This window comes from Macrotis lagotis, chromosome 8 (genome assembly GCF_037893015.1).
Source record: "Macrotis lagotis isolate mMagLag1 chromosome 8, bilby.v1.9.chrom.fasta, whole genome shotgun sequence".
Taxonomy (NCBI): domain Eukaryota; kingdom Metazoa; phylum Chordata; class Mammalia; order Peramelemorphia; family Peramelidae; genus Macrotis; species Macrotis lagotis.
Window position 1 is genome coordinate 108,476,065 of NC_133665.1, and position 27,749 is coordinate 108,503,813.

General features: G+C 34.4%; 1 protein-coding gene across 5 annotated transcripts in view; it reads left to right on the plus strand.

Moving 5' to 3' along the window:
• The window catches only part of DOCK3 (dedicator of cytokinesis 3), a 496,213-nt gene that overhangs the window by 263,548 nt on the left and 204,916 nt on the right, over positions 1-27,749 (plus strand). For all 5 annotated transcript variants that reach the window (XM_074198056.1, XM_074198051.1, XM_074198054.1 and 2 more), the window contains exon 6: positions 20,096-20,244. In XM_074198056.1, coding sequence (XP_074054157.1) covers positions 20,096-20,244 — 149 coding nt within the window. The remainder of the gene's footprint in view (positions 1-20,095; positions 20,245-27,749) is intronic.

Sequence of the window (27,749 nt, forward strand, 5' to 3'; positions counted from 1 at the left end):
TCAGGAAGAATAGAATTTCTTTTTAAAGAATTAAGTTTTAGCAGAACAGTTCCTTTTCATCTGCTTTCCTTGTATTTGAACCTTGAAATAAAATTAATTGATTCTCAGTCTACAAAAGCTTTACATATTGTTTTCTTTCATATAACAGCATAATGCTTCTGATGAACTTAACTCTTTGTTAAAATAACACAGAAAAGAAAAACACATCACAGGTGATTTCCTTTATCCAAATTGTAAATAAATTAAACCATTCTTCTTTCTTCCTGAAGAAGAACAAAGATGCTGAAAGACTGAAAATTTCCATATTGGTTTGAAAGAACTGGAGAGGGTTATCCAGGAGAAGAAAGAAGTTGAGCAAGAAGTGGTATGGCATAAAACCTACCTTCAAGTTGGTCCAAAAGTTTATCAGATGTAAGATTCTTCTTCTCCCCAAACACAGAGAGAAGGACTAAGAATAGTGGATATAACATTCAGGGGCAGATTTGGGTTTGTCATAGGGTAAACTTCCAAACAATTTAAACTGCCCAGAAACAGAATGGGATACCTTCCAGTGTGGTGAATCCCAAATCATCTAGGTGCTAAGGTTGCCAGGGATGTTGACCAGCTTGCCACTTGCCAGGGATGTTGGAAAGCATTCTTGTTCAGCTATAAATGGACCAAAGGATCTTTGAGATTTCTTACAGCTATGGAATTCTACTCTGTTAACCTGCAAAGCTTATTTGTAGCTTTGACTTAAGCTGGTTGTTTTGCTGTTCCCATTATTGTTTTTTATTAAGTTGTGAGTGGGCTTTGTTAGTTTCCTTGGTTTGGGAGTGACCTTGTTATCATCAAATTGGAATATTCTTAGGTAGAAACTCCTTTTTCCATGATATTGAGTGTCCATTGGTGAATTGCACCATCTATTTACATACTAAATTATTTTAGCTTTACAACGCTAGAAAAAATAAAATTAATAATTATTTTTAAAAGTGGAAACAAAAATAATAAAGCACTTACAGATATCAAATTATGCTATATAAGTGTATTTTTGTAAGGTTTTGAATTTTACATTTTTCCCACACCTTCCCCAGAAGGCAGTCTGATAATCTTGACATTGTCTCCATGCTATACATTGATCAAAATTGAATGTGTTGGGAGAAAAAAAAACATATCCTTGAGGAGAAAATAAAATAATAGAGATAGCAAAATTATATAGTACTACATAGGACAACTTTTAAAAAAAAATTGAAGGTAGTAGTCTTTGGTCATTATTTTAACTCCACAGTTCTTTCTCTGGCTATACATGGTTTTCTCCATCAAAGATACCCTAAAATTGTCCCTAATTACACTGATGGAATGAGCAAGTCCATTAAGATTGATCATCACCCCCATGTTGCTATTAAAGTATACAGTGTTCTTCTGGTTCTGCTCATCTCACTCAGCAAGAGTTCATGCAGGTCTTCCCAGGCTTCTCTGAAATCCCATCCCTCCTGATTTCTAATAGAACAATAGTGTTCCATAACATACATATACCATAATTTGTTCAGCCACTCCCAAGTTGATGGGCATTCATTAGATTTCCAATTCTTTGCTACCACAAATAGAGCTGCTATGAATTTTTTTATACAAGTGATATTTTCACCCTTTTCCATGATCTCTTCAGGGTAACTATACAACTGTAACTATACAACTATATAACTGTTTGTACTAATGAAAAACTAGGTAAGTATATTGTTGGAAAAGACTAGATAAGGAAAAATCATAAACAGTTGAACTCAATAAACAAATGTTCAGCAAAATCAAGAATATAAATTATGTGAGAAATAATCCTTTTTTGACAACTGATGGGAGATATAGAAAGTAAATTGGTAAAAATTAGGTTTGGACAAGTAGCTTTCCTCATATGCCACAGTAATTCAAAATGGATTTGACCCTTGAAAATTAAGGGCATATCATATAAAAATTAGGAAAAAACTGAATCTCATACCTTTAATATTATAACTGGGGGGAGAATTATTAACAAAGAAAAAGAAAGAAAAATAGTTAATTTTAGTCATTTCTCATTAATAACAACAGTAGATGATAATAACGAACATCTATGTGTACTTATTTACTTTATTCCAGGCATTGTTATGATTATTATCTCATTTGCTCTTCACAATAATCCTGGGAGGTCAGTGCTATTATTGTCACCATTTCATGGAAGGAAACTGAGGCTAACAGAGGCTAAATGGTCTCACAGATAGTGTCTGAGACTGAATTTAAATGCAGATCTTCTTGATTCCTGGTCTGGTGAGAAGTCCACATGAAGTTATCAGTTAGAGGGATAAGTGGGACATTGCCCCAGACATATCTGCTAAGGATCTGATAGCTAAGATATTTCTAAAACTAATGCAGATTTACAGATGAAGAACAATTCCAAGAGGATAAGAACAAATAGATCTATAAAGAATTGAAAACTGTAAACAATCTTATGAAAGATTGCATAAAAAACTAATATTTAAAAATCAAAATAAGTCTGAGAAAATTGAATCACACCCAGGATTTTGACAAAAATGATAATGGGAATAATCAATATTAGTAGAATTTTGTGAGAAGATAACCCTACTAATGCACTGTCAGTGAAATGAATTACATTTTGGAAATCAACTTAAAATTATTAGGATAGGAGAGCAAGACTGATCAGAAGACAGAATATGCGATATGTTATTTACAAGAAACTAAACAGAAAAACATAGATTTACCATAAGGGGCCAAAGCAAAAATCTATTATGTTTGAGCAGAAGTAAAAATCAAAATCAAAACATGTTTGAGATAATTACATCACATCCAGGATACTGACAAAAATGACGAAAGATGGGAATAGTCAGTATTGGTAGAATTGTACATTCTACCACCATATAAATGAATTAAGCCAACCATTTTGGAAACCAGATTGAAATTATGCTAGAATAGGATAGCAGAACTGATAAGAAGACAGAATATAATGGAATGTTATTTACAAGAAACAAAGACATAGAATTAACATAAAGGGCCACAGCAAAATCTATTATGTTTCAGCTGAAGTAAAAAATAGGCAAGGGGCCATCATAATCTCAGACAAAGAAATGGTTAAAAAAAAACCTAACTTAATTAAATAAGGTAAGCAAATGAACAAAAGAGATCCATAAACTGGACATGCAATTTAAAAAAGTAGAAAACCAACAAAGTAAAAATTTAAACACCAAAATCGAAATCCTAAAAATGCAAAGAAGAAATCAACAAAATTAAAAGAAAAAACCTGAAATTAATATCTCTAGGAGCTACTTTTTGGAAAAAAACACAATAAAGATTTTAAACATAGCTAATTTCATTTTTAAAAAGAAGAAAATCTTGGGGCGGCTAAGTGGTGCAGTGCAGTGGTGGCTAGGTGGCACAGTGGATAGAGCATCGGCCCTGGAGTCAGGAATACCTGAGTTCAAATCCTGCCTCAGACACTTAATAATTATCTAGCTGTGTGGCCTTGGGCAAGCCAGTTAACCCTTGCAATAAAACCTAAAAAAAAAAAAGAAAAGAAAGGAAAATCAAATTCTTAATTCAAAAATCTAACAAATCAATTAATAACCAATGAAGAAGAAATAAAATAAATAGAATGAATTATTCAAAGTGGTTTCACTCAATTATATTGCCCAAAAAATGACAAACAAAAAGGAAAGGATGAATAAAACTGTAAAATGACATGGTTAACAGAGCAGAAAATAGAAGAGTTAGCCCAATCTCAGAAAAGGAAATTGAATATATGTACTTTCAAAGAAAAAAAAAATGCACAACTAGATTATATTTACAAGCAAATTTTATCAATTATTTAAAGAACAGGCAATTTCACTTAAATCATCAGCATTTCTTCATATTACTAACAAAATCAGCAGAAAGAGACAGAAATTCCATTTAAAATAACTACAGAATATAGAAGATATTTGGGAGTCTATATAACAAGACACAAAAACTGTTTTACTATAGTTACAAAATATTCTTTACACAAATAGACAGATTTGGGAAATTGGAGAAATTTTTGTTATTCATCACTAATCCAAGCCAAAATAATAAAAATGACATTACTACATTACTTGTTCCATGCCATGACAATATTACTAGCAAATTAGAAAGCTATAAAAAATAATGACCTGGAGACATTAAAAGGTTAGTTATTTCAAGGGGAAATCATTGAAATTGAAAATAAAGAAACCGGGGCGGCTAGGTTGCATAGTGGATAAAGCACCAGCCTTAGAGTCAGGAGTACCTGGGTTCAAATCCGGTCTCAGACACTTAATAATTACCTAGCTGTGTGGCCTTGGGCAAGTCACTTAACCCCGTTTGCCTTGCAAAAACCTAAAAAAAAAATAAAGAAACCAAGCAATATCATATCTCAGATTATATAACAAAGTAAGAATTATCAAATCTATGTTGTGTTAGATAAACAATTAAGTGATTGATCAGTGGAATAGATTATGTATGTTAGAGGGGTCAGACATGTAGCCTAAGAGCTTTATATAACCAGCAAAAGTCCTGAGTACAGCCTGAACCAAATTAAAATGTAACCAGAAAAGGTTCACTACAATAAATAAAAATATAGAACAATGAAGATAATATTAATTTGTGCTTTTCATAATCAACATGTAACAGCCCACAGAGATTCATTTCTATCTGATACCACTGGTATACATGACATAGAGAAGATATTGGGTACAGTGGCCTAGTTTTATATAAACTCACAATCTCAAACTATTGGAGTGAGAAATCACTATTTGAAAATGGCTAGATAAACTGGAAAGTAATCTGGTAGAAAGTAGGCATGATCTAAAAACTCACACCACATACCAATCCAAACTCCAGATTGATACATGATCTAGACGTAAAGTTTTATCACAAGTAAATTAGCTACTACAGGTCCAATACTTTAACCTCTTTAAGTATCTTCAGTCCTTAGCACAGTGCTTAATAAATGCTTATTGACTGACTATATCTTTAATAACTTTTTTAATATGAAATTTGAAATAGTTCCTTCTTTGTCTTGGAAATCAGACATTTATCAGAGAAACTAGCTGCAGAGATTTTGTTGCATCATTTCAGTCATGTCTTACTCTTCATGACCCCATTTTGGATTTTCTTGGCAAAAATATTAAAATGGTTTACCATTTTCCTTTTCCAGATAAGGAAACTGAGAAACTGAGGAAGACATGATCCAGGGTCACACAGATAGAAAGAGTCAGAGGCTGGATTTGTACTCAGGTTTTCCTGACTCTGGGCCCAATGCTCTAGGCACTCTACCATCTGACTGCCCTACCTCTAGGGATTTATTTCCACTTAATTGTTTCTTTTTTAATCTGAGTTTTGCTAGATTTGCTTGTGCAAAAATTTTTAATTGTAAATAATCCAAACTATCTTTTTATCTTATTTGATTGCCTTTATTCCTTTGTTTGGTGATGAGCTTTTCTTTTGTGCATAGATTTGGAGGATATTTTTCCCCCTGTTTCTCTCATTTGTTTACAGTATGATCTTTTATATGTAAGTTACATCCATTTGAAACTTATCTTGGTATAGGCTGTAAGGTGTTCAACTGAATCTAATTTATTCCATAATGCTGGCCAGTTTCCTTTGGTTATAGCAAAGAACTACAAACTAAGGGAGTTTCAATCTATTGAGAAAAAATTTAACAAATTATCATATAATATGAATATAACAGAATGTCATTGAGCTGTAAGAAATAATGAAAAAAGAGAAACATGGGAAGACCTTTATAAACTGATGTGGAGTGAAGCAAGCACAACCAGAAGAGTTAAAATCCTATTGTAATGACAGATAACTTTGAGAATGAAAATTTAAGAATTCTGATAAAAGCCATAACCAACATAACTCCAGATGACTTACAGTGAAGCGTGCTACTCATCTCCTCACAGAGAGGTGACAGACTCCATGTGCTGAATGAGAATTAAATTTTGGTAGTTACTAATACATGAATTTCTTTTGCTTTACTGTGATTGTTAGAAGGATTGGTTTTTTCCTTTATTAATTGGGGTGGGAAGGCATATGTAAAGGGAAGTAGCAGTCACAATTCCACAAAAGAATTTTAAAAGGTCACAGAAGCCTTTTTTAATACTCAGAAGAGTCAAAAGGAAACAGGACAATTTTGAGAGTAAACTATTTATTTTATCACCTATCTTTTCTTTATAAAAAATCTATTAAAAATAGTGAGTCACACTTCACATGTAATTCTCTTTTTGTGTTACTTCATGTATGAAAATTTTCTCTTGTGTGCATCAAGATGAGAGTAAAAATAAATTTTGGGAAAAAGAGCAAAGGAAGCTAGTCCCATTCCTAGAAGCCCTGCTCCAGAAGGAGCTGAGGCTGGTGGATCTCTCGAACTCAGAAGTTCTAAGGTGTAATGGACTAATAAGATCAGGTATCTATCTGTATATGAGTGGTTTTTATTGGCATATTTTGGGTGTGGGGGGGGTTAACATTACAAGAATGGTATTGATATGGCAAGCCCGTGGAGGCAAAAATTCACCAGGTTGTCTAAGAAGGGTCAAACTGGCTGAGGTCAGACACAGCAATACTTAGAGGGAGACTGATCCTGTGAAAATTCCCTGTACTGACAGCCATGGCTAGATGAGCAAGACCCAGTCTTAAAAAAAGAAGTGGAAATAGAATAGGATGGCTATGTCAACTGTAGTATAGAGTCATGAGGGGGGAAATCACCCTTCAATAAGAGCTGAGATTTTAAATTTCCAGTTTCAGATCAAATCTTTTTCCACCCAACAAGCTATTTAGAAATCTGCTCAGGGTTGCCAATGCCAAATCAGTTTAGGATCACCATAAGCAACAATCTCAATCACTCATCTAACATTCATTTATATTTAAGAGTTGAACCTGAAGCATAGGAACCAAGGGTAATTGTATTGCAGAGACCTGTTTCATTAGATAACATCTGACACACTCCCCTCAATGGTTCCAAGGGACACTGTGATTTCAGCCTGTGTGGATTTCAGGAGGACAGTTAGGAGCTTTGCTTTCTTATCTCCAAGAGGAATATTATTACACTTCAAATATTGTCAGCCCAGGAGTAGGATGCTCTTTGGGACATTCAGGATAAGAGCTATTTTCCCTGGAAGATCCAGGGAGAAACAGTTCTTCCCCATATCTCAAGGACAACAATTTTCTTCCTCTCTCAACTATGTACCATAGAATAAGCAAACATTTACCAAAGCAAACAGTTAAACAAAAATTGGGGAAGCTCTATGTTTTAGTATGGACAATATTATGTAGTGGAGTAAATGACCTCTTTTTTTACAGAAAGGAGATAAAAGTTTAGCAGGAAAGTTTGATAGTAGTCTAAGGTATAAGAAATGTGATTCAAGAAACATCCCTACGTGGCTACAGCTCCAAGGATGTCTGTTGCCCATCACTGCCTACTCTCCTAATTCTGTTTCTTTTATCTCTATTCAATCTCCTGGGAGGCTTTTCACCCATCCTTAACATGGGCCATCCTGGGCCTAGAGATTTCTCAGTCAATCACAGTTAAGTCTCCCTAAATATATTCAGAATCTCAGGGTTATCCATCAGGGAACTGCTTGTTCCTACCTGGGGATGATAATAATTAATTAGTCATAACATGTTAATTGATGATTTTTTTGTCCTTTTCTTGAAGAAGACCATGACATCAGGGAGGTGATGCCATAATAAACACATGAATTGAATTTGAGTGAGAGGTACTGTGCTAAGTCACCAGCCTCACTTTCTCCTCCAGAGCCGCCTGGGTCTAGTGATCAGATATGAATCAGGGTGACTGGAGATGGCCCTGAACATGAAAAAATCAGGGTTAGGTGACTTGCCCAAGGTTACACAGGTCAGTACTCTATCCACTATACTACTTAGCTGCCCCTAACATGTTAAATATGTGCAAAGGAAAGATACAAGGAGCAAATTAACCTAACTCCAACTATATGAAGTTTATGCTGTAGTAGATACATAGATATATATTTACAGATATATAGATATATACATATTCATATATGCATATACTTATATATTATTAAATGTGCTAAACCTCAGGAAAGCATAAAACACAAAACCAAATTTTCTAAGTAAAAATAAAGAAAATCTGAAAAGAACCAAGATTAAAAGAACAAATAGCCAAGAAAATATTCATTCCCCTTGAGCAGTCTGTCCATCTTCCCAGGTAACAGTGTATGAGGCCACATCCACCATTGACCCACCCCACTCCTTCCTCCTTCACTTTGTGTCTGTGCCCTGCAAAACAGTAACCCACTGACTTGCAGGGGTAGGAGTGCAGGTGAAGGCCATCTCCCCCAGAGATGGGTGCATCATCCCCAAGCAAGGCCAGACCTGTGTGGGGCACTATGCAGGGATACTTAACCAGTGATAGAAATGGGCCCTGAAACTTTGTGCTGGGCAAGTCAGCGATGACTTGAGGTTAGGTATCTCCTGTTTTCTGATACCTCTACCCCTCTCCTTCCTTCTCTACCACTCCCACCCTCCTTTTGCTATCTTGGGTAGTGATTTGGTAAGAGAAACTGCCACCACCTACTCTCCCTCTACCTCTAATGAGTTTCAAGTCTTATTTCAATAAAATGTTTTATGCTGGCTTTTCCCAAAAAAAAAAAAGTATTCTCTTAAAGGTAGCAAAAGGAGCAAGGTGAAACTCAGACTTCCTTTCCTCCTGAGCTTGATTTTTTAAACTTCAAGGAAGCATGGAAACAAGATCACCTCCCGGGCCCTTTAAAGCATGAGCCCCACTTTCAGGAAACCCACATCACTCCTACCCCAAGGATACTGTGGGAGGAGACCAGGTAGCCCCTCTACTCATTTGTCACTAGAGCTACTCTCCCATTAGATTGTACCTGGTTTAATAAAAAGAGCTCCAAATCCTGGAACATTAAATCTCAGATTTTACAGCAGAAATACTTGGACAATGATGAGGCAAATTCTACTTGGCATTTTTATTTCATTAAAGAGACTGGATGTACTCTAATATGTCTAAATCTGACATTTCTGCTGATTGGCTTCCACATTCATGCTAAAATTCTGTAGGTATTCTTGATGGGAATTTGAATGTTGAACTTTTAGTGATGCCAAGCACATTATTGGATAAGTTGGGTTGTACAGGCTTCTGTGTTTTCATAATTTGATTTTATTTTTGAATAACTACAGCCAATTAAGTGTTAGACTGTAATGACCAAAAAAAAGAATGTGAATACAAATCCAGTTTAATGTTGTTTGTACATATTCTATGGACAATAAGCCTCTCAGGGAGAGTGAACTATTCATTTGTGTGATAGGAATTGACTGACTAAAGGAAATCAATATATCCTTTCTTAAGTCATATCTTCAGACTGCTGCCCCATAATAAGCTATCACAATAAACAGCTAGGTGGCACAGTGGATAGTTCAGGGCCTGGAGACAGGAAGATTTGAATTCAAATCTGGCCTCAGACTCTCAATAGCTATGTGACCCTGAGAAAATATGCCTGTTTCTTCATCCATAAAATAGGATGGAAAAGGAAATGGCAAACTTCTCTAGTACCTCTGCCAAGAAACCCCCCAAAAGGTCACAAAGAATCACACATGTCTGAACAACCAAAAAATGTGGAAATTGAGTCTAGAAAATAGTGCAGTATGCCTTTCTGATGGAAGTTATCAAAACAATATCATAAATCTGTTCATTTTAAGAACTAAATTAAATCTTCCATAATATATTCCTTTCTTCCTAAAGAATAAGATCACAAGACTTCATATAAAATTAGTTTGAACAGTTAAATAGAAGATTGACAGCCTAACTAAATGTTCACCAAGTCTAAATTCCATCTGACCAAGATTTTTTCCTTATGCCTGGAATACTTCCTCCTAGACTCTATTTAAAACTCCTACTTTCAGGGGCAGCCAGATGGCACAGTGGATAGAGCACCGGCCCTGGAGTCAGGAGTACCTGAGTTCAAATCCAGCCTCAGACACTTAATAATGACCTAGCTGTGTGGCCTTGGGCAAGCCACTTAACCCCATTGCCTTGCAAAAACCTTAAAAAAAATCCTGCTTTCATTCAAGTCTCAGCCCATTCCAGTTTTCTAAGGAAGTCTTTCCTGAACCCCACCCTGAGATGAGAGTACAGTCTCACTCATCAAACTATCTGTTAGATATTGTATCCCTCTGTTGGAATTACAGGCTCCTTTAACATAAATATTGTCATTTTCTTTGTATTGAAGATTCAATGACAATTCAATTTAATAAATCCTTGATGGACTAAACTGGATTCAGAGATTCCCTGCTAAGCAGAGGCCAACAGTCACTTCTTGGGAATGTCGCAAGAGAATTTCTTGATGAGGCAACTAGATATCCTCTCAGGAGATTATTTTAGCAATCCTGCCTTGGATCTAGCTCATGAGACTCAAATATCTCCAGGAGTATTGAGAATAGTCAATATTAGTAGAATTGTGAATAGTAAATAGTAAATAACTATTATCCTACTGAAGTATTTGCAAAGTAGTAGTGTTTGTTAATGAAAGGATTTGTGGATTAGAGGAAAAAAACTAGAAGACTACGCTGAGATGAGAAAGGGAGGGATTGTGATAATGCGTCTGAAAAATTGAAAGAGACAGTTGAAGGAATAATTTTCATACAAAACCAAATGAATAATTTTGGGTTACAAAACTCTTTTTATATTGAACTAGAAAAAAATCAACAACGATTGAATGAAGAATGAAACAAATGGAACTCTACAATAGCCAGAAACTAAATTACTTTCCAATCTATAAAATCACAAAATGTGTAATTTGGAGAAGTAGATTTTGTTCTTTTTAAACATGCTCATAAGGTGAAAATTAATTTATTTATAAGAACTTGTCTTGGTAGTTCAGGATTCTCAGTTTTGTTCTCAGCCAAATGCAAAGCAAGAAACAAATTGGGGGTTGATATGCAGATATCCCTTTCAGAAATTATATCAGCATTAAAACTGTTAATTGACAAGAAGGAGCATAGGGCATCTCTAATTTTTCTAGCTATGTTCTGACAAACACTTAACAACCTAGTGACAATTTTTCCATTTAGCACACATTTATTTTCTCTCCCTTCCATTCCCCAACATTCCCCTTTAAGAGAGACAAAAAAGAAAACCAAAACCTTTATAACAAATGTATATTGTCAAACAAACCAAAAAACTTTTTTGGTCACATCTAAAAGTGTCTAATTTTTGTACATTGAATCCATTACCTCTCTGTCAGGAGGCAAATAGCAGAGACTTTATCAGTTCTTTGGAATCGTGGTTGATCATCATCAACATTTTCAGTTCTCAAGTCTTTCAAAATTGTCTTTACAGTATTGCTGTTACTTTATAAATTATTCTCCTGGTTCTGTTTACTTTTGTTGTTTAGTCATTTCAAGTGTGTCTTACTACTTGTGATCTCACTTGGAGTTTTCTTGGCAAAGATACTACAGTGGCTTGTCATTTCTTTTTCCACCTCAGTATACAGATGAGGAAACTGAGGCAAATAGGCTTAAGTGACTTGCCTAGGGTCACACAGCTAGAAAGAATCTTGGGTCAGATTTGAACTCAGATATTCTTGACTCTTGACCCCAGTACCCTTTCCACTGCAATACCTAACTTTCCTAATCTTCCCAAGTTCCTCTGAAACTTTGTATAATTTCCTTCAACAAAATGATATTTTGTTGTCACAATTTGTTCAGACTTTACCCAGTTGGTAAGTACTCCCTTGGTTTCTGATTCTTTTCTACACAAAAAGAGATGTTATATTTTTCTACTTATATGTCTTTTTCTTCTTTCTATAAGCTATATGGAGTACAGGACTAGAGGTGGCATCACTGGGTCAAAGGCCATGCATAATTCAGCAATTTATTGAGTATAGTTCCAAAATACTCCAGAATGGCTGGACAAATTTGCTGTATCTTTTGATTTTATATATGCATGTGGGTGTATATGTATGTGTGTGTATGGATACATATGCATATATACATATTTATGTGGGGTACATATATATGCATATATATTTATATATTTATCCATATATATATATATATATAAAATCTTGGTAAATACTATGATTTATTTCTTTTTTATTTCAATGGGGAATTTAGGAAGGGCAACATTGAACACCAAAGGATAGAGAGACTGAAAATAGTTGAAACCCCCTGATCTAGATAGTTCTCTCCTTTATCCTCATAGATACATTTGAAATATGCAAGAAAATATTCAGAATTTTACATAGTACAGTACTGAGAGAAAAGCTAGTTGAGTGATTTCAATTCATTATTGAAATTTAGCCTGGCTTTAAAATTGCTAATCTTTTTTTAGAATGCACTGAAAGAAAAAAAATTAATTTAAAAACAACTATATAAGTTATGGCATATGTTTATAAATTCCTCTACATATGGAAAAATTTTATTTGCCTTAGAGTTACATTTAAATTATATCTCTCTTGCTTAAAGAAAATCCAAATGGGATGTGGCAAACAGCCCTTCCCTGAACTTCAGCTTGCCTCAAAAGAAGAATATCTCCTTTTTCTTTAAAAGGGTCAAAGCTTCTTCATAAATTTCTGTCTAGGATGTTATTAATCACTTGAAATATATCCTTATGAACACCAGGGTTTTTTTTTAACTTTGTAATCAGATCTGTTGACACACATGATAGCTCAAGATGGAACTTGATGGTGAGACGAATGATCTAAATGGGCACTGGACACTTTGGCTCTCAACCACAAGGGTCAGAGCTGTCTTTTCTTCCATTGTTCCCCTTCTAACTGAGCAGGAAACACAGTAGACTGGCAGCAAACATCCAGGGAACAAATGCATATACTTGACCCTCCCTGCCACCTTCATTGCTGCATGGCCAGCAAAATGGAAGATCTCCTTTGGCCCTTCTTTCTTCTAAGTCCCAAAGTCATGTTCAGAAAACATTAACAAACTGCTGAACTCTGGGACAGAGTTTATTTGGCCATTTATAAAATCTGATGGCTGTCTCCATGGTAGTGGCCCGAAAACGACTCTGTTCCTTCAGTCATGCCTGACTCTTTATGACAAAGATACTGGTTATCGTTCTGCACACAGGGGTTAAGAAAAGAACAACTAATTTATATATGTGATAACTCTATAAATAATTTTAATGGGAATTTTAATTTAATATTGGAATTGAGAAAACCCTCTAGATAATTTTATAAATGGGGAAACCGAGGCAAACAGGGTTAAGTGACTTGCACAGGATCACATAGCTAAGTAAGTGTCTAAGTCCAAATTTGAGCTCAGATCTTCCTGACTCCAAACCTTGTACTCTAACCACTGCACCATGTATCCTGATAACTGAGATTTCCACAAATTATTACTAACTTTTTGCTTTAAATTCTGATCCTTTTGCAGCAAGGAGTGTGTGGGTTTTTGTGTGGGATGGAGGGGTTTGCAGTGCATGCTGTGTTAGCCATCTAGGGCTTAAATACATGCATTCTTGTAAATCCACAGTTGGTATCATTTTCCCTATCATCTTGCTATTTGGGATACTGGGCTTGGTGTATTTTGGTATTTTTCAAGCAATTCTGTCTGAATTCACTCAACCTGATAATTGACTGAAAAGGGAAGGCATATGCCCTCTAATAGGATGCTATTAGAAAAGTTCCTTTTTAGGGTTCTCCAACTAAAAATAATTTCCTATAAAGAGTTTTCTCAATTCTAATATTAAATTAAAATTTCCATTAAAATCATTTATAGAGTTGGCACATAGAAATTAGTTTTGCTTTTCTTAACCTCTATGGGCAGAACTGTAACCATTGGAAAGAAGCAAAATATCCATATATATATGCCAGTTCTATGTAAAGAAAGACTACGTAACAATTTGAGCTGTCCAAAAGTGTTGAGGCATCAGTAACTTCCCTCATAGAGGTCTTCAAATAGAGATTGGATGCTCAACTTGATATGGGTTGGACCAAAAGATCCAATTCTATAATTCTGTCTTTCTGATATTTTTAATCACAGGTTATCAACTTCCCAGATGCTACTGGCTTGTGACTTGCATTCATGACTATATTCAGAAAAAAAAAACCAATCACAAAATTTAAGTTACAACTCATAAATGAAAGGAATCCCCTCCATAACCTTCCCAATAAGCCTTGCTTGAAAACCTCCATATTGGGAGAACTCATCACCTCTCAAAATGTCCAGTTCTTCTTTTGGATAGCTGTGATTGTTTTCTGACATCAAACCAAAATTTGTTTTCTTCTAACTGTTATTTCTACTCTACCCATTGTTACTTTTGGATCAAATTCAACAAACTGACTGTCTTCCACAAAACAACCCTTCAAATACTTGAAGAAAGTTGTCATACCTCCCCTGAGTCTTCTCTTATCCAGGCTGAATACCCAGTTCCTTTGATCATTTCTCTTATGACATGGAATGAAGGTTATTCGCCATCCTGATTGCCTTCTTTTTTTTTAGGTTTTTGCAAGGCAAACAGGGTTAAGTGGCTTGCCCAAGGCCACATAGCTAGGTAATTATTAAGTGTCTGAAACCGGATTTGAACCCAGGTACTCCTGACTCCAAGGCCTGTGCTTTATCCACTATGCCACCTAGCCGCCCTGATTGCCTTCTTTTGAACATCTTTCAACTTATCATTGTCCTTCTTAAATTAGGGTACTCAAACCTATACTCAGTCTTCCAGATAAAGTCATCTAATGACAAAATATCATCACCTACTCATAGCCCAAAGCCACTCTAGCCTTTTTGGTTGCCATGTCATATTGTTGACTCTACTGAATTTGCAGTCCTTTAAAACTCTTTTCTAGGACAACTGCTGCTTAAATATATCTTCTCAATCTTGTACTGCTCAACCATGTATTTTATTTTACATTTGTCCTGAATAAAATTCATATTTTTAGATTCTTACCCAATATTCTACCTTGTCAAGATCTCCTTCAATCCTGTTTTGCTGTTCATTGTGTTAGGTATCCCTCCCAATACTGTATCAGTTGAAAATCTGACTAATATGCCATTTTTGCTTTTATTCAAGTAACTGATAAAAAATGTTAAACATCACTGGATCAAGCACAAATTCCTAGGTTACACCCCTAATGACTCCTTGTCATGCAGCTATTTAACTACTAACAACCATTCTTTAAGTTAGCCAACTATCCATATCATCTTACCCATAATTCTACATGTTCTCTACAAGGTTAGAATGAGATGCTTTATCAAAAAACATTCAGATAAAACTACATCCACATTTCTTATTAGTTTAACAATGAGAAATGATTAGTCTGATATCAAACAACAAATAATTATTAACTACCCTACCATGTGCTGGACACTATATTAAGTGCTGGGATTACAAATAAAAGACGATCACTACTTTCTATCTGTTCTTTATTTATACTTATGTATAAATACACAAGATTGAAAATGTCAATCAATGACTTTTACTGTTTTTTATTCTTTTCTTCTCCTTATAAAATGTTACCAATATCATTTTAAAGATCCTTTTTAGAATTTTCCCAGGAATCAAAGTCAAGCCCACTGGCCTCTAATTTATAAATTTTGTTCTCTTTTTTTGACTTTAGACCCTTTTTGCTTTTGGTGCCATTTCCCTTGATCACTCAGATATCATTGTCATTCTTTTTCAAGTAATAAGGTTTTTTTAATTAATACATCTTTCCCACTTCTGCCATTGAGCAAATTAAAAACAAACAAAAAATGTCAATATCTATATATCTACATAGACAAGCAAAATGAATTCAAATTTAGCCATGTATGAAAATAAATATCTTTTCATTTCTTCTGGTAGAATATACGTGGCAAGTTATATCTTCATTCTTTGGGAATCATAGTTTATTATTGCATTAACTATATTTTTTTAAGTCATTAAGGTTGTTTTTCTCTAGGATATTGTTATCATTGTATAAATTGTTCTCCTGTTCGCTCACTTCACTCTACATTAATTCCTGCATGTCTTCCTCATTTCCTTTGAAATTGTCTATTTCAACATTTCATATTGCACAACAGTGTTCCATTATATCTGTATACTACAAATGATTTAGCCATTACTTAGTAGGAGGGTACCAACTTAGTTTCCAGTTTGGGATTACAATGAGGAGAAGCTTTATTTTTTATATATGTACATCATTTTCCTCATTCTTTGGACTAATAGTGGTATGAGTAGGTCAAAAGCTATATAGAGGGGGCGGCTAGGTGGTACAGTGGATAGAGCACTGGCCCTGGAGTCAGGAGTACCTGAGTTCAAATCGGCCTCAGACACTTAATAATTACCTAGCTGTGTGGCCTTGGGCAAGCCACTTAACCCCATTTGCCTTGCAAAAAAAAAAAAGCTATATAGAGTTTAGTAACCTTATGGGAACATTTCCAATTTGCTTTCCAGAATTCCTGGACCAGTTCATAATTCTTCTAACAGTACTCCAGCAGTTTTCATTTTCCTCTTTTATAATCTTTACCAGTTTCATTAGTGTGAGGTAAAAACTCAAAGTTGCTTTAATTTTAGTTTCTCTGATTAGTATTGATATAGAGCATTTTCATATTATTGTGATAGCTTGAATTTCTTCCCTTGATAACTTCTTATTTTCATCCTTTGATCTATTGGGGAATGGCTCTTAATCTTATAAATATGAATTAGGTCCTTAAATATTTTGGAAATTAAACCTTTATTAGAGAAGCCTATTGCAAAGAATTTTTCCCAGTCATCTATTTTCCTTCTAATTTTTACTGCTTTATATTTGTTTGTGCAAAAACTCTAAAATTTTATATAACCAAAACTTACTTTCTATTGTGTGATCTTTCCTATCATTTGTTTAGTCATGCTTTTTCCTCTACTTCCATAGATATGAAAGGTGTTATTTTCTTCACTCTTGTAATTTATAACATGACCTTATATACTTGGGTAACATATCCATTTTGCAGCTTCTCATGGTATATTATATAAGGTATTTGGTCTAAATTTTAATTACTGCCCAGACTGCTTGTATAGTTTTCTCATTTTTCAAATAATTTTCAAATAATGACCCTTTTCCCCAAAATCTGTGGATTTTGGTTTATTGTGTTTGTTTGCTTCTGTATGTTGTATTTCTGTTCTCTTCCCCTGTCAATCTTTCTCTCCTTTTTTTAAACTAATACAAAAACCATTTTAATGATGATAACTTTGTAGTAGTTTGAGATATGGCACTGATAAAACTCAACTTGTTTTTGATAAAATCATGCAGGGTCTTTGTGATTTTTTTCTTCCTTATCTAAATTTTTACCAACATCATTTTGAAGATCCATTCTAGAATTCTCCCAGGAGTCAAAGTCAAGCTTAATGACCTCTTCTGTACTCTTCTCTTTTTTGATATTGATCCTTAAAACCTTTGCCCTCGGTTCCATTTTCCTTGAGCACTCAAATACCATCAAAGATTCACTAATGACATCTGCTAATACTTTCAGTCCCTAACGATGTTTTTCATTTATATCATCTGAATTCATAAAGTGCAACAAGGAACTCTTTTACTCTTTTGCTTCCTTATCTTGCCTTGCAATCCCCTGTTTCATTTCAAATATAGGGGGTTTTTTTGGTAACATTATTGTTTTCCTGAGCTTCTCTTATAAGCCTCAGCTCTTTCTGAGCTTTAGCATTCATGATGCTATTTTCATAGGACCATGGCCATGCTCTTATATTCATTCTATTAACTGACCTTGCTTCTATCTTCTGAGATGCATTTTTAATAAAACTTATTTGGTCAATCTCTGTGTATTCACATCAGACTTTTCAGACAAATCACATTTTTCTCCTGCTTAGAATCATTTCCTTTCTATTCCATTTTGTAGGTTATTGATGGCTATGTAAAAAAAGAAGATAAGCAAAAGAAAGATTTGGTGAAAAGCATTGTATATTAAGAAGGCATACTCATGTGAGGAAATTCAGGAGACAGAATAAGGAACCATGGTAGAAAGCATTTCATTCTTAAATATCTCCCATCCCTCCTAGTCTGACTATCCCCATAATATTTTAGTCCTGTCATTTCTCTAAATTCCTTTGATATTTGCTTTCCCCAAATCTGGAGTGCATATCAAGTGATGCCCAGGTTTCCTCTTCTTCTCATCTCAAACTCTTAGAAGGAGGGGTCACTTAATTCTCCACCCCCCCAAAAAAGGGTTCCCATCATTTGTAGTTACTTCCTTCAAATTAGTGTGAATGAGATCCAGAATCTTTTGAAGGATGAAATGATGACCAAGGCAAGTGAAGATGTTATTAATTGTGCTGCATTTGACAAAGGGGGAGAGAGGAAGAAAGAGAGAGAGAATATTCCAGTAGATATCTAGATAATTGTGGCCACAAGATCTTATACAGACTCTTCACCTAATTTTCTCTTTTTGTCCAGCTCTCTGTAGTATGTTGCAAGAACAAAAATCACTTCTTTTTCTTCCTTCATTGGTCTTCACTCAAGTACTCTATATCAAATTTACTCCCTCTTGTTCTCTAAATTTCAACACAAATATAATTTCCTAACAAACAATGCTTTCCTACCATAACACTCTTTACCTCTCCTTTTTCTTTTGTGTAGCCATTGCATAGCCTTTGTAAAGAAAGTATTAAGATAGAAGTTTTAGTTTATTAATGTTCCTGTAGAAAATTGCTTTTATTTCCAATGAAGAAAAATTCTAGGACACAATAATTTCTAGATTTATTTTGTAAGCATACTTTTTAGATTCTGCCTTAATACTCAGTTTGTAATACCACTTATAAATTCTCTTTCCATAGGAAATGGCACTAAAATTTAAATAAAGGTAACATTACAGATTGGCAGCTAGGTAGTACAGTGGATAGATGCCAGACCTAGAAACAGAAAAACTCATCTTCATGAGTTCAAATCCAACCTCAAAAACTTACTACCCGTGTGACTCTGGGCAGATCATTCAGCCCTGTTTGCCTCAGTTTTCTTATCTATAAAATGAGCTGGAGGAAGAAATGGCAAACCATTCCATCTTGGTCAAGACCCAAATAGAGTCACAAAGAGTTGGATTTGACTGAAAACAACTGAAAAACAAAAATATTACAGATGTTCACAGTAAAGTATATGAAAATGTTTCCATTTTTTTCTTTTGAAGGTGATACTTGTAATTAGTTATTAGACAAAGAAAAGAGTAAATTTGATGATAGGAGCAAGAAATTGAAAGCTCTAATGCTAATAATAATTATTAGAAATCTATTTAAAAAGCTAGATAAGTTTTGGAAACCTACACTAAATTTAATGGTATGGTCTGAAACTTAATGTTTACAGTAGGATTTTATGCATTAGATTAATGGTCCCACTTGAAATGTACAATAGTTTTTTTTATCAAATTTTTAATTTTTACCAATATTTAACAAAACTATCCCCTCTGTGCCATAGACTTGTGCAAGTATCTTTGCTCCTACACTGGAGCAAATGCAGGAATTATTCTCAGGGAACTAACCTGGAGGCTCTGTCTATTAATTTTTTTAGTTTCTGATTATGCTTTAATGGTTTTGTTTTGAAAGTAAAATGAGCTCAAATAGGTCACAGAAAATAAAACCAAAAACTGGAAAATAAACCAAAAATAAAGACACAGATACCGAACAATCAGAAAACAAATGCATTGTAAAAATAAATTATTTTAGGGGCGGCTAGGTGGCGCAGTGGATAAAGCACCAGCCCTGGAGTCAGGAGTACCTGAGTTCAAATCCGGTCTCAGATACTTAATAATTACCTAGCTGTGTGGCCTTGGGCAAGCCACTTAACCCCATTTGCCTTGCAAAAACCTAAAAATAAATAGATAGATAGATAGATAGATAGATAGATAGATAGATAGATTATTTTAGGCACATTTTCACTATACAAATCTATGAATATATTTATGGAACCTTATGCATATGAGGAATTAACAAAGTTTTTAAGACTATATGGGAAAAGAATGAATAAGCATTTTTATTCTTTGAGTCGTCATTTTGTGGTTCAGAGAGATGAGTACATTTTTTGTATTTTTAATTTGCTTTCTCTTTGTCTTTTTTTTACTCCCTATCCCTATTCTTTTTTTTTCCTACCCAATACCAAAAATTCCCTTACAGAAACACAAAGTAGATCTTTTCTACAAATTACGTCATGTAATGAATGAACTTATTGACCTTCGGAGGCAGCTACTCTCAGGTCACCTTACTCAGGATCAGGTGCGAGAGGTCAAGAGACACATTACAGTGCGCCTAGACTGGGGCAATGAGTAAGTACAATTACTACTTCCACATCTTCTCCAAATACTTTATAAGTATTTAACTGTTTTTAAATTTTCAAGGTAGCAAAGCTTCTTTAGTTTGAGAATGACCCTTCTTACACTGAATTTTTTCTTTCTCTAATACTAAATGACACTAGCTGTGTGACACTGAGGAAGGCATTTACCCTCTGTTTGCATCAGGTTCCTCATCTGTAAAATGGGGATAATAAAAACACCTACCTCCTAGGGTCATTGTGAGGATCAGATAAAATCATAATTTTGCCAGAAACTCTGTTATGTAAGTGTTGCCTATTATTAGGTGGGTGATCCCAGTCAATTTGCTAGTCTCTTTTGCCTCAACTTCTACATTTATGAGGAAATACAAACATCTGCCACCTCCCAGGTTTGTGATATGGATAAAATAAAATGTATGGAAAGCGTTTTGCAAACCTTCAAGTACTATAATTACATATTATATATGATATATATTAAATCTATACATATATGTAAATAAATATATTGTGTATATACATATTTAATATTTATTTGTAATATTTATTATTTTTATTGCTATTTCATTATAGTTTTGAATGTTTAAATCTATAGTTATACAATGAATATGAATCTGAAAGAATTTCACAAATAAAGTCCTGTACCACCAAATATTCTTTTTTCATGTTTTATTTTTAAATGCCATTTATCTCTTTGGCAGTTGCAAAAATTTACTAATGATGATATCAAACCAGGTAAGATCTGAGGCTTTAGGACAAGAACAATATAGGACCTGCAACCTTCTCCTTTTATTTTTCCATTGGTCTTATAATTCTTGTACTTCTCTTTTAAATCATTCACTATGTAATTGCATCTTTATGAGGGAAATGGGAAACAGTGGGAATTATGGGGGCAAGAGCACATAAACATTTGATTGAAAATTAATATGTAAGTAATTATCTCAAGTGAAAACTATTGCTATCTAAGAGTTGGATTGTTAACTCTATATATGTGATGTTATAGATCTGAATGGTACAACCTTAGATTCAGGAAAATGGGAGTTAAAATCTGGCCTCAGATGTTTGTCACTTACTAGCTATATGACCTTGGGCAAGTCACTTAACCCTGCCTGCCTAGGATCAAGGATCATCTCCAGTTATCCTGATTCATATCTAGCTACTGGAACCAGATGACTCTGGAGGAGAAAGCAAGGTTGATGACTTAGCACAGCCCCCCCCCCCCCCAAATCCAATTTACATGTTATAACATCACCTCCCTGATGTTGTGGTCTTCTTCAATAACAAAGGACAAAAAAAAGCATTAGATGTACAAAATAATAAATAGTAGGTTGTCCATGATACACCAAATCAGTCTTATTAATGTGGATATCATATTCATTCAAAATTAAGGCAATTTTGATTTTATATTGATTAACATGAAGAAAGAATCAGACAAAATTACCTTAAGGATTACAGTAGACATAGTTAATTGGCATAATTATTTTCACTATATTAAGTGGAATACAGAACATGGAAGAAAATTCTGCCAAATACCTTCTTTGGTCTGTGACTCTCTTGGTTAAAGTCACACTTGACTGTGACAGTTCATTCCCCTACTTTCTAAAATAACATCATCCCTTTCAACTTATAAATAAACTAATTAAGAAAAAAATCATAGAAAATAATAAAGACTGGAAAATATTTAAATAATTTGTGTATCATAAAATGAATGCCATCCATCCAGTGCCTGTGTGTGAATTGTTTTCTTTTGTACACAAGGATTCAAGTCATGAGCAGTTTCTGCTGCAGTGGACACTAGACATTGATTTCTTACCCTCCCCTTTTCATCCTGTTTCCATCTGGTCAAAGGAGCAGGAATCCCACGGGATAAAGGAATGTTGCCTTACATTGTGGCACCTTCGTCCTCTTTTCCCTTCCTTTGTTTTCTCCATATGAACTTCTTAGAGATGACCCATGGTGAACAAAAATGAAAGCCAGACTTCCTGGAGAGTAAGCTAATCAGAGTGAAACCACAAATATTTTAAGGTGTTATAGCAAAGAATAGAACAGAGAAATGTGTATGAATTGATGAGATTACCTTATATGTAGTTTTTGTTTTTATTTTTAAAAGTGGGTATAAATTTAGCATAGTAGCAAAATTGCCATTTGTTTTTTCTGAATTTTTGAACATTCTGTTTTCTTATTTGTATTTTCTTATTTTTTCTTTTTTTACTCTCTGTATTACCTAGTATCTTACCAACTCACCCCCCTTCAGAACAGAAACCTTCTTGCAAATCAAATCTACACATGTTTGAAAATGAATATCTTAGTCTGATGTATTTCCTGTAAGCTCAGAGAGAGCACAGACTAATTTATTTTGTATCTTTAGCACCTAACATAGGGCTTAGCACATGATGGTGTTTAGCAAGTGCTTGCTGATTAATTGATTCTGCATCTCTAGTTCCATTACCCAATTCCCTAGAGGTGAGAGACATGGAAAGTATGATTGATCACTGTATTCAAGTTTAATTCCTTGAAGACTTGCCACTATCCAGAATCACCAGAAGAATATTGTTATTTCAAAGGTTGGCCTTCATATAAAAAGATACCTTTAGAGTAATTAAAGCACTAATCCAAATTATCCTGATTTTTTTATCTTTCAAGGTCTTGCCTGACCTCATAGGTAGGACTTAGGAACACTCAAAGAGGCAAGGTTTCTTTATCTAGCTCCTTTGCAGGACTGGAAACAGTGATGGATAGGAGATCATGAGGCAAGTACAACCAATTGAAAATACTGACAACATACTTTCTCTAATAACTCTATGAATTCTAAATCTGTCCTCTTCTACCCGCAAAGGGTAAAAGTTTCAAAAGGAAAATTAATGGTTTCCAAGGAACAAATAAATAATAACTCCTTTGCACTATCTTTTTTTTTCATTTTTCCCATCAATACATCTGAAGATGAGAGAAATCTGTAAAACAAGGATTTTCACAGTGTAACTTATAGCAAAACTGTCAGTTACTGAACAAGCATCTTTTAAGTGTTTACTATGTTTTAGTCACTATGCTAATCACTTCTGGTGATTCAAAGAAAGGCAAAACATAGACTCTGTGTATAAGGACCTCCCATTCTAATGGTAGAAACAACAATGTGGATATCATATTCATTGAGGTACTGTCAGAGAAAAAGTACTAATTATCATAGAAACTAGGAAGGACCTCCTATAGATGGAGGTATTTGAAATACATGCAAGTCAGAATGGATAGAATCCAAGACATCAGGGACAGCCATGAAAAGGCACAGTTGAGAGATGGAGTGTCAGCAATAAGGCTATTATTTAAGGATCATAGTGTCCATGAGAAGATAGGGGAAAAGTTCAAGAAGCCTGGACAGGTAGGAAGGGATCAAACTGTGAAGGACTTTAAATGCCAAACAGAATTTTATTTTGAAGTAATAGAGAGCCACCAGAGATTATTGAGGAGGGAGGGAGATGGTTAAATGTGGTCTTTAGGAAAATCACTTGAGCTCCTAAATAATGGATAAATTCAAAAAGGTAGAGAGACTTAAGGCAAGAAAACCAAGGCTGTTGCAATATTCTAGACATGAGATGATAAGAGCTTCATCAGAGTTGGTGGTTGTGCAAAAGAAGAGAAGGAAAAACATATAAGATATGTTATGAAAGTAGAAACAAGAAGACTTGACTATATAGAAAATATGTACCATGAGTGTAAAAGGGAAAGCAAATAACACCAAAGTTTTGGCCCTGGTACTAGTAGCATAGTGATGTCTTTGACTAGAGTGATAGGGAAGTCTGAAATAAGAGAATGCTGGGAGTGGGGAGAGAAGATAATGAGTTGTGTTTAAGAAGACTACTTTGTCTTTGAGTTTGAGATATCCAAAAGGCAATTGATGATATGAAACTGCAGCTCAAGAAAGAGAGTAGGGCTGAATATAAAATCTAGGAATCATTTGTATAGAAATGATAATTGAAACCATTGGAGGTATCCGAATCCTGTTAAGTGGGTGTGGTTGAGACTGCAATCCAGCAAAGGAAACTTCAAAAAAGTAGTCATATAGATTAAAACAGGAACCAAAAGAGGATAATGTAATGAACAACTAAAAAGAGAGTATCTAGGAGGAAGCAATGATCAACAGTGACACAGGCTACAAAGAGGCCAAGAAGGATAAAGACTGAGAAAGGTCCTTAGATGACAATTAAGAGATCATTAATAAGTTTTGCCTATTCTAGTTCATTCAGAAGTGTTAATACTGAGAAAATAATTGTCAGCAATCTTTCTTATATTTGTTTATTTATTTGTAAAACAATAAAATCAATCTGCAAGCTCAGTGCTACACCAAGTTTAAATTTTGAAAATTGTAACTGGTATAAGCCTGTATTTGTAGGTGAGATTATTTCATAGTTGCTTCTTGTGAGAGCAAAATTTGTAGGCACTTTAAAGAAATTTTGAAACTGCACACAGAAAAAGTAAAAAATATATACTTAATTTTCTTCAATTTTCTCTATATTCACCCCTGATTCCACTCCTAACTCTCTGGACTTCTCTGTCTTTCCCTCTGACCCTGACCCCCTTTCTAACTTTTATGTATTGTCTCCTCCAGTTATAATTTAAGTTCCATTAAAGAAAGAAATTGCCTTCTTTTAGCAAATTATTGACACATAGTAGTTACTCAACAAATTTGTTTTCTATCTATATCTAAAAAGTCACCCCCTTATCTAAAATTTTTTATTCCATAATCTCATCAGCATAATAATTCTACATAACTAAAGTCAATTGAGTTTTATTAGTCCATAAATATTGTCTGAGCCATCACAATAACTGCCTCTGATTTTTGTGTTGCTACTTTCTTACAAAAAAATAAAATTTCACATAGAAAGTACATGGGAAAAAAAAGAGTTTTTGTATAAATTTACACACTCAGGTATTTCTTTCAAAGATTCAATTAAGCTAAAATTGTGTTGCCAGAGGACAAATAAGCATTTACTATAACTATTGAAAATTGGAACTAAAATCTCAGAGCCTCTCACATACCTCTCACAGCAGTACAGTCCAAAAGTTCAAAATGGTGGCCTAAGATGCTTACTAGTGATGTGATCCTGAGCAAATCACTTAACCTCAATTGCTTCCAAAACAAAAACTTCAAAATGGAACTAAATCAAAAGAGCATAGATTTAAGGCTGGAAAGAATTTTACACATAATATATTCCAACCCCCTAATTTTATAGATAAAAAAAACAGGGGCGGCTAGGTGGCGCAGTGGATAGAGAACCGGCCTTGGAGTACTAAGTGGCAACATTAGGAGTCAAACACAGAATTTAGGCAGTGATTCACTCCACTAAATACCTCATTTCCATGGATAAATGAAAATTATTTATTTCAGAAATGGCCTAAGGAACAAAGGAATTTAAAGAATGTAGAGATCAATAGAATAATAGTAATGATTCCTATGCATATTGACTTTATGACTACCAAAGGGGCAGCTAGGTGGTGCAGTGGGTAGAGCATTGGCCTTGAATTCAGTAGGACAGGAGTTTGAATCTAACTTTAGAACTTGCCACTTTACTAGCTATGTGACCTTGGGCAAGTCACTTAATCCTGGTTGTCTCACATCCAGGGTCATCGCCAGTTGTCCTTATTCATATTTGGATGACTCTGGCGGAGAAAGTAAGACTGGTGACTCAGCACAGCAGCCCCTCACTCAAATGCAATTCACTTGTCATGGGATCATAATCTTCTTCAAAAAATGAAGGACAAACATTATTAATTTGACTTACCAAGCATTTTCCCTCCAAAACAGCTATGTATGTCTGGTAAACAGTACAATGTAGTCTCCATTTTACAAATGAGCTCAGAGAAGTTTTGAATGTCCAGGCATAGACAGCTCAAAACAGCAGACAGAATTGGAATTTCAACCCTCTTTTTGCTCTGTATGACTTCTACCTTTAAGTAGCATGTTTGAACATAATTACCTATATGCCCTTAACTTTAAGCCATATTTGTAATAATGTAATAATGTAATAATAATATTATGCCTCTTCAAATACTGAAATATTTTTCAAAACTATATTGGACTTAGCCTTTCTGTTGAAGAAGTGAAATATGAATGCCCTTATGCGCAATGACAAAAAATAAATAGAAATAAGCAAAAAAATTATTTTTGTTTGAAGCTGAAGACAAAAATAAATACTTTGTTATCTTTCCAGAGTAACCCTAGAAAATTCAGTTAATTGAATTTTAATATCATAGGAACTTACCTAAACACTATGGAATTTCATTACACAAGGCATTTTTTAGGCAGACAACTCTATTCTAAACCATGTGAAATAAGTAAGTGAAAAGAAAGAGGGCAGGAACTGGGTGTAAGTAGGAAGTGGGAGGGAAGTTATGTGTTAATTATCTAGTGGTACTAATAAACAGATTACTAGCATCTTAATGAGGTTGCCTTCTAAAATCAAGACATCAATATTTTATACTTAAGCTCAGAGAGGTGAAGAAAGTATGACTTGATTAATAAAGCCCATGATGAATGAAAGTTTTTCAGTGACTTGAACTCTGTAGTAGAATCATGTCGGGGGGGGTAGAGAGAGGAGAAAGAGGGATGGATTGATGGATTACTTAGAGTAGATAAGTAGATAGACAGGTCGAAATTGTACGTATATATGAGAGCCTTAAAAAAGAATATTAAATGCCAATATGCCCTGCAACTAATTTGCAGGTATTGCCTATGCTATATCTATTTTTGAATCAAAGCACAGAAGAACTACATCTTCTATTTTAACTCCAACCTCAAAAACTTGGTGCTACTGCATATTTTGATTTTATGTATTGCCATTCCAATAAAGCAGCCTTATAGATAAGTCTAATAAATAAGTCAGCCTACATATTTTTCTCTCAGTGATATCAGTCCATCCAAGGAAACAGCCTTTTTTCACTCACCCACAGAAATGTAGGTGAGTGAAAGCATTGGCTTGACTTTTTATAAGTATTATTCTTACTTGACAACCAGAGGAATCAAGGCTTGACCAGTTGGTTTCCATCTCAATTGATGGCAGACCCAAATTTTAGCCTAATGTTTCATCTGCTAAAAATTGTGTCATTAGAGTTGGTTTCCACAGATTTCTCATTAAAGCTCCAAAGATGAAGATATCGTGTCTCAAATTCTTGCTGCTGCTACATTCAGTGAAGTTTGTTTTGACTTCTTGAGAAATGATATTGAAACCAAGGGCATGTTCCATAACCAAAGAGTTCTCAAGTGAACTTTATTTAAAATCACTTTTTACAGGTGATCTTCAAGAGAGATTTCTTTATTTATGCTTGCTTTTTCTGTAAATCCCTTCTTATCCTCAAGGAACAGTCATCAGACAACATTGAATATGGCCCTTATATCAGACATTTGAATTTGAGATAAAAAAAAGCATTTCTTACCCTCAAAAACTGTTAAGCTAGGACAAAAATGTTAGTTTATATCTATGTGTATGGTAGGACAAGGAATAAACCACTAAC